The sequence below is a fragment of the Palaemon carinicauda genome, chromosome 38 (genome assembly GCF_036898095.1).
Source record: "Palaemon carinicauda isolate YSFRI2023 chromosome 38, ASM3689809v2, whole genome shotgun sequence".
Taxonomy (NCBI): Eukaryota; Metazoa; Arthropoda; class Malacostraca; order Decapoda; family Palaemonidae; genus Palaemon; species Palaemon carinicauda.
This window is the reverse complement of record NC_090762.1, coordinates 10,070,184-10,078,635: the sequence shown is the minus strand read 5'-3', so window position 1 is coordinate 10,078,635 and position 8,452 is coordinate 10,070,184. Positions and strand designations below refer to the sequence as shown.

At 36.6% G+C, this 8,452-nt stretch overlaps 1 protein-coding gene across 1 annotated transcript in view; it reads left to right on the top strand.

The window, feature by feature from the left end:
- Positions 1–8,020, top strand: part of LOC137630089 (uncharacterized) — a 16,912-nt gene extending 8,892 nt beyond the window's left edge. Inside the window, exons 2-4 of the mRNA XM_068361571.1 lie at positions 698–769; positions 2,544–2,670; positions 7,122–8,020. Of these exons, the coding sequence (XP_068217672.1) occupies positions 698–769; positions 2,544–2,670; positions 7,122–7,709 (787 nt within the window). The 3' untranslated portion in view covers positions 7,710–8,020. The remainder of the gene's footprint in view (positions 1–697; positions 770–2,543; positions 2,671–7,121) is intronic.
- Positions 8,021–8,452: the final 432 nt, after the last annotated feature.

Sequence of the window (8,452 nt, the reverse complement as noted above, 5' to 3'; positions counted from 1 at the left end):
GTGGTCCCTCGGCCCTTACATGCAACCACTTTAGGGCATTCTACTTTACCTACATCCCCTACTACTCCTTTCTTCCATCTTGCTGCCCAACATCTTTTAAATTATACTTTATGGTACCAGACTTCTGGGTCTTCCCCAGTTGCACCACGACACTGAATTGCCTCCCAGGTCCAAGCACCGAGTCATATGACTTACGTTTCATGAATCGACCTATATCAATAATAAGGCAGTAACTTATACTGAATTGCCTCCCAGGTCCAAGCACCGAGTCATATGACTTATTCGACATATATCAATAATAAGGCAATAACTTTTACTGAATTGCCTCCCAGGTCCAAGCACCGAATCATATGACTTACATTTCATGAATCGATATATATCAATAATAAGGCAGTAACTTATATCTGCTTTAATAATATATCTCATCAACGAACCCAGTAGATGTAAGCCTTACCAGATGGAAATCTATGCAGCCCATAAGACATGAGAGTAAATAAGACTTAATTTTACGGCTGCCCTATATAAAAAGGTAACTTAAGGAGGCAAGGTATTGTAGGTCTAAATACGCATGATTTTATCGTTTAATAGCAATTAAGTTTGTAAAAAAGTTCAGTAACTGTAAAAGTAATTGAATAACTTATTCATGTGTGAAATGCTGATTACAAAACATATTCAACATTTGAAATGTCTATTACAGGTTTCTGCTACTGGCTGTATTCTTCACCACTAGTTTAGCCAACCCTCCGCTAACCCATTACTACGACAGTGTGTAAGTATTCCTTTTGAATGAGTTTATAGCTACAGTGATTTTGTAATCTTTAAAGAATTACCACTTGGCTAAAGTTAATCTTAATATGGACCTCTGGACTAGGTCCAAGCAACTGAGACATAGTATGTAAGAGAGCTTACTTCAATAGTAATTAAAGTGTTCACTTTCTTGTATCAAACAATTTTGCACGAATCCCAATAGTATGCTTTCATAGAATTAACAGAAACTATCAAAAACGTATTTTTAAGGTTATAATCATAGAGGCAAGAGCCCGTGTCGGCAAGAGTCACACCTAATCTAATACGAACAATTACATCAAGAAGACGATGCTTCATAACTGCATTGTACGTAGAACAAGATAACATATTTGTTAATTCAATTGACCAGTCTTTACCAGTAGTTTATTATACCATAGTACAAGTACAGTATATATAGGTGGTTATATGTCAAGCATGGGAGCAATACAGATTTATATCTTTCCTAGGATTCTTTACCTCTTATAAATCGCTTTTCATTCGATCCTTGATAATAAATTTCTTTATAAGATTTACAGCATGAATGAAAAAACGTATTCTTTAATTATAATGAGAGAAAGTCAAGTAAATTACTTGAATTGAACACTAGCAATACGGTTAGGCATCTATGACCTGTCCTAATTCAATAATAAGTGATGTTGGCCGGATGTTTTACTCTCCATTTCCTGACTATTTCAACTCAACCCTGTTATAAATAATTATCATTCACTCCTTCACTGACAGGTTATAGTCATCGTCCCCGAATATGTATTATCCGATGTTGTTTGGCCAGTTAACCCCTAACCGAATAGTGAGAGGGTTAATTAATAATTATATACATATACTAGCACACACCTACCAAAACTCACGTACTGTACATTTTTGTGTGAACGCATGTGCGTTTTTTATCTATAAAATGACATATCTAAATTACAAGAAAATTTCATTTGATATATATGCATGCCTACCCCTACCCAAATAAATACAAATTTTTTTGTGCAAAATTGTGAATACTTTTTTTTTCAAACAACCATTACAGAATACAACAAGGAGTTGTTGTTTTATAAAAGATTAAACACGCACACATCAACATAAGCTCACGGAAAAAAAAAAATATTCTAAGGAAAGAATGACCTTTCTATAGTCACAACGATTCTTCAAATTAATACCAGGATTTTGTACTTCATAACCATACATCTAAAAACACATTTTTTGAGAAGCAAAGAACTGTTAACCCTTTTACCCCCAATGCCCTTACTGGTAGGTTTCACAAAACCCATCCCTTAACCCCCATGCCCGTACCGGTACGTTGTTCCATAAAAATCACAAATTTTAGGTCATTTGTATTTTTCCTAACAGTACTTACCTCGAACTCCTTTCTTAGGAGTATCTGGGATCTCCTACCTAACCGACCAAGAATTTTGCAAAATAATGATACCAACCTGACCTCTCTATGACCAAAATTAAGGCCGTCAGCGCAATTTGAAAAAAAAAAATATTTCATAGCATGCTTGAAAAAGGAAAACGCCCTGGGGGTTAAGGTTGGGAAAGTTCCAAATAGCTTGGGGGTAAAAGGGTTAAGTGAATACAGAATTTAAAAGAAAAGATGCATGTACTTACCAAATCCTTTACCAATATCCTCGAGGACAGTAAGGTCTTAAACCTATTACTTATTTGCATAGAAATTGATTAACTGGCATGGTTCTATTAATTGACATCACAACAACAACCATGTACTTACCAAATCCTTTGACCTTCAGATCAGATGGGTCTATCTCGCGGATGGTTGGGGTCTACCGGGTCGTTGATGAGAAGTCCTGCTCCTGCAGGGTGATCTTCCTACCTTGTCCAGTGCAGGTCCAGGACACTTACATCAAAAAGAGGATGGTAAGTAGGTGGACGTACGTTACGGCTGCCCTCTGAAAAAGAAAATAAGGTTTCATTGTAGTGTATTACAGGGCAATGTAACCTAGGAAATCAACTACTTTTTCTTCTAGAAAAAATTTCGCTCTCTTCGAAAATAACACTCGTTCCCGTCCCAAATGAATAGTTTCAGAAATATATATACATCTATATCCTCCGATAATGGGGGACCCCCAGTAGGAACTCGGGGTTTTGGGTGGGGAAAACATACTGGGTTATGTCATCAGTGATTATATTTAACCATTTTAACAGAAAATATATGTTTTCCTGTAGGAAATAACGTGATTTAACCGGTTTTCACCTTCATTTCATCCGTAATAACAGCAACCAATTCGTCAACTTAATGTTAGTCGAATTGGTTGATCTGTTTGTTTCCGATTGAAATGAACATCAAATTCGGTTAAATCACGTTATTTACTATAGGAAAACATACATTTTCTGTTCGAAATCTCACCCTGTAATACAATACAAAATTACCGAAAATAAATCTATATTATGTCTGACAATATTACACTATTTCAAAGTTGAGCAAAGAGAGGAAGTGCAAATAGGGCTGGATTTAAAAAATTGGAGGTCTCTGGCACTCATGTTTACGGAGGACCCCTCCCCATGAAGAATATCAAGAAGAAAGTTTGATTAATTCTTCAAACGAGGAAATGGCTAATGTAAGATTTCACTGACCAAGAATAACTTTGACCACATTATTCAGTTAACATCATATGGCAAATTAGTTTAAGGATTTGTGATCAGGAAAAGGCATGGATTATGGTGCATGTATTTTTTAGAGCCAACAAAAATCCCCTCCTTACTTCAGTAAATTCTCTGACTAAATCGTCAAAATGTATTTTTTCTTATAGAACACTACTTTCTACATCAAAAAAAAAAAAAAAAAAAAAAAAAAAAAAAACTATCTTTCATCAGTCATTGAGGTCCTAAGGTGATTTTTCATTAATGCCATTTTGCTAAATGACGTTTCTCCTGAACAATTAGTAACCATCAAGCCAAGATATATTCTAAGGGCTACATTAACATTTGGGAAGGTATCAGCCAGCCTATTGGGATGGAGTGACGCATGATCTGAGCTTGGCAAAAGCGGCAAATTGGAGAGCTTCCACAGCAAACACACTATTGCCACTTAAGCCTTTAGGAAAAGCAATGGCAAATTTCTTGACCTCAGTTTTTATTTCCAAACCAGATAAAGTACACAAATTGACTACTCTTTTGAATGTCATACCCCGATTGGGGTGCTACCCTCCGCTGTTATAGGGAACACACAACTGACCTAAAATGACATTGAAAATTTCACATCTGAATTTTTCTCTGGGGCAAAAATTCTACTTACTCTACAGCTGAAGTTGTGTTTGTATCATATCGCTTATTTCTCTTTCTTAGTTTTTTTTTAGTTGAGTACATATTGTTTTTGTTATCATTATTGTTAATTTAGTTTTTAAGTATGATGTATCTTTTTTATTTAATATCAATTCTTATGGTGTCTGTAGACAGTGAGCGAAATCCTGGACCAGTAGGTCCTGGACTTCGTCATTGTCGTATACTGTATTGCAATATTCGTGGTCTCCATGCAAATATTCAAGACCTTACAGTTACGTTCGGACAGTATGATATTCTTTTGTGCTTATAAACTTTAGTTCCTAATATGAGGTACTCATCTGAGCTCCTTATAACTTGTTTTAAGAAGACAATAATTTGGAAACGGGATGCCATTCCTAGGGCCAGGGGAGTGGCAGTGTATATTAGGACTGAGTACCTTGCTTTTCATAAGTCTTGCTATGAATGTGGAAGTCATGAGATTCAGGTATTAAAAGTTTGTGGCAGACACAATAAATTCTATTTGTGTTCAATCTACCCACGGTATATCTGGACCGTGGATCTACCGGAATACAGACATGGATGATTCTATCTTTGATTGACTTCTTACCATTATGGCTAAGATACAAGATGATAGAAAGGCCTCTTTTTGTCTCGGTGATTTCAACGCTCACCATAGGGTGTGGCTAAATTCTGTTTCTCCTACCGATCGCCATGGCTTAAAGAGCTTTAGACTTTGCCTCTGAATCAGGCTGTGAGCAAATCATAAGTGAAGCTAGTCACAGGTCTGGTAACCGATTGCATCTCGTATACACTGAATACCCTGGCGTTATAATAAGTAAAAGTAAGGTTGGTTCTCCAGTTGGGACATCCGATAATGCCTTGATTTCATTAGTAGTGAAGACTGAGCAGCCTGTCCCTGATGTATTATACTCATGTAAGATATCTATGAAATCTCAAGCTGATTGGAATGGCATTTTGAGTGATCTTCTGGGCTTGAATTGGTCATATTTGTATAGAAGTGTTGATCCTATTGTTCCTTTGAATGAGAATCTAGTCAAAACAATTGATAGACGTATCCCTTCTTGTGTGCTAAGGTACTGAGTGAAAGACAAACCATGGTTCAATGATGATTGTTGACGTGCTTATTTGGAGAAGCAGGAGGCCTATCATCTTTGGAAAGGTAACGGATCAGATTTGACTTAGAATAATTATACTCAGCTTAAGAGGTTTAGCTTAAGAGAGTTTATGCTTGAACTGAAAAGGAATACAATTTAACTATAAAAGAAACCATTTCTGGTACAACCCAGGAACATAAGTGGTGGGCTATCTTTACATCTGTACTCTTTGGTGCAGATGCAACAGTTCATCCTTTAATCAAACCAGATGGCTCTGTCACTTACTATCCAAAGGAAAAGGAAACCCTTTTGGTTGATGTGTTTGAAAGTAAGCAGAGTAATGAGAAACTTGACCTTCCTCATTCTTGTTTTCATGAGGCTAAACTAACTAGTTTAGCGTTTTGATCTCTGGAAATTAAAGCTCTCTTGATGAACCTGGATGCTTATGGAGGTGTAGACCCAAATGGTAGTTTTTCCTTTGTTTTTATAAAGACTAGAGATTTCTTAGCTCCAAAGTTATGAGTTATTTTGCACAAGTTAGCAAGAAGAGGAGCTTTTATCACTTGCTGGAGAATTGGTAATATTACTCCACTATGTAAATGTGTTTGTGGTAGCTCAAGTCCAACTGTTTACTGGCCGATTTCCATAACTCCCATATTATCTAAAGTTTTTGAACGTCTTTTAGCAAAACGTCTTGATAAGTCTTGATAATCATCTGTTCCCTAGTTTTCATTTTTGTTTTCGTAAAGGCCTTGGAGCATGTGATGCCCTTCTTACAATCTCCAATGCTGTACATAAATCCCTTAATTGTGGTCAGGAAGTTCGTAAGATTGGCCTTGATTTTAGTGCTGCCTTTGACCGTGTTAATTGTGAGGCCCTTGTTTTCAAACTCAAACAGTTAAGAGTGAGTGAGTCGTTTCTTAGCATCATTATTGAATTTTTAAGTAATAGATCGCAAAAAGTTGTTGATGGGCACCATAATGAGTTACAGGAATGTGATATCTGGGGTTCCTCAGGGTAATGTTCTTGGTCCATTACTTTTCATACTATATAAATATGACATGTGGTTTCGGTTAGAAAACAAGCTTGTTGCATATGCAGATGATGCTACTCTCTTTGCATCAATTTCAACTCCTGAATGTAGATCTGGCTTTGCATGAAGTTTTTTTTATAGTTTATATATGAAATATCTGTTTTAATGCTGATACTGATTTTAAAATATCTTATTCTAATTGTTCATTACTTCTCATATCATTTATTTTTTTTCTTATTTCCTTCCCTCACAGGGCTATCTTTCCCTGTTGGAGCCCTTGGGCTTGTAGCCTCTTGCTTTTCCAACTAGGGTTGTAGCTTAGCTAATAATAATAATAATAATAATAATAATAATAATAATAATAATAATAATAATAATAATAATAATAATAATAATAATAATAATAATAATGGCCCCCCTTTAAATCCGGTCCTGAATACAAGTAGTAATCATCATTTAAGATCAGGGGCGAACTGTATTATGATAATTTCTAGGTGATATGTAATACAAATAAACTTCCATATTTCTTTTATATAACTTGCCCTTGTGATGGGAAGTCTTTCAGTATGTTACTCAGTGATATACGCGTAGTGTAGGTGTTAAGTGCAAAATATTTGCAATGCACTTAAAATATTGAATTCAATGAAAAACCAATAACATCACAAAGTATGTTTATTTACAGCATATACATCTTCATTGTACTACGATCAGTCCTTGATGCTATTCTTTATTTACCTTAGATTTTACTGGACTACTGGCCAGTCCCCAGATGAAAAAAGGGGACTAAACGAGGGGCTTAGATCTATAACCAACACTCTCTCATTCCTAGTGCTGAAGCTTTGTATTTATGACTTTCTCATAATACAAAGGTATATAATAATCGATGCTTTTCAATATTTTTCAGCTCATAAAACTTCCTTATCTCTTTGTTTCAACAGATAGAGTGTCCCATGCTGACGAGGTACTGCTGTCAAAGAGCTACTCTGATTAATCTAACTGACGTTGCACAGAAGCTGCCATCGAGACCCTCTATGCAATTAACCCCACCAGGTAATCTACAAAGCACCTACGAAGGATCAGCCTCTTCTGAAACTGACGTGACAAGCGAGCCACCCTTCAATGAATGCTCTGGAAGCAATGGCTGCATATCAGAAACCACAGGCACCGAAAGCGTTCAGGCATCTGAAGCCCAGACGACGACAGTGGAACCTCCACAGCCCGAAACCACCACGGTGAAACAACAAACCCGGGGGCCCTCGCCGCATGCTTGTTCTTGCGTAACGAAAAATGAGTGTCAGGAGCAATTGCCTTTCTTCAAAGACATGCCCAAATACAAGTTCAAGACATCCATTAAGTGCACGGACCCAAAACACGTTGTGTGCTGCTTAGGGGAGGTCATTACGCCTAGGGACAATAGGTCACCAGAGAAGCAAAAGGGAAATCGAGGGAATTCGAAAAGCCCACACCACGTTAGCATATGGGAAGCCCTAGAAAGACTCATTGCGTATTTCGAAAGCCATGGATAAGCTTTTTTCTTTCCTTTTCGTCAGAATTAAAGGGCATTAACGCTGAAATACATTCTCATAGTAGGATGGAGTGCAATCAAATCTTACATATGTATATAAAACAATATTGAGAGAGAGAGAGAGAGAGAGAGAGAGAGAGAGAGAGAGAGAGAGAGAGAGATTCACCAGCCTACGCAGGTTTATTTCTGTACCCCTGCCAACTTGCCATTCGTCATGTCAAGTCAAAAATATGACGTGACAGGAGAGAGAGAGAGAGAGAGAGAGAGAGAGAGAGAGAGAGAGAGAGAGAGAGAGAGAGAGAGAGAGAGAGAGAGAGAGAGAAAAAAAAATCATCCTTCGTTTTATTTTTGACTCAAGGTTCTACAGTAAAAAAAATATTCAAGAAATAGACAGTACATTTACTCATTAATTACAACTGTGATAAAGGTTTGTACAAACGACGTCAGAAAAATTAGGTGCATTATCATTATTAATAGTAGTAGTAGTAGTAGTAGTAGTAGTAGTAGTAGAAGTAGTAGTAGTAGTATATAGCCTCTTTATTTTGCGACTGATATTTACGCATGAGACATATTGTCATTAGAAACAAAACAAGAATAAAATCTTGAACTGACGTAACTTCTCGACTATGCTGAAAATTGCACTCGAAACACCAAGACATAAAATTGTTTCTTAGTGTTTAAATCAGCCAAGTGCATAAACATTTTTGACACTATATGTTACAAGATCGCCTGGCTCTTAACGAA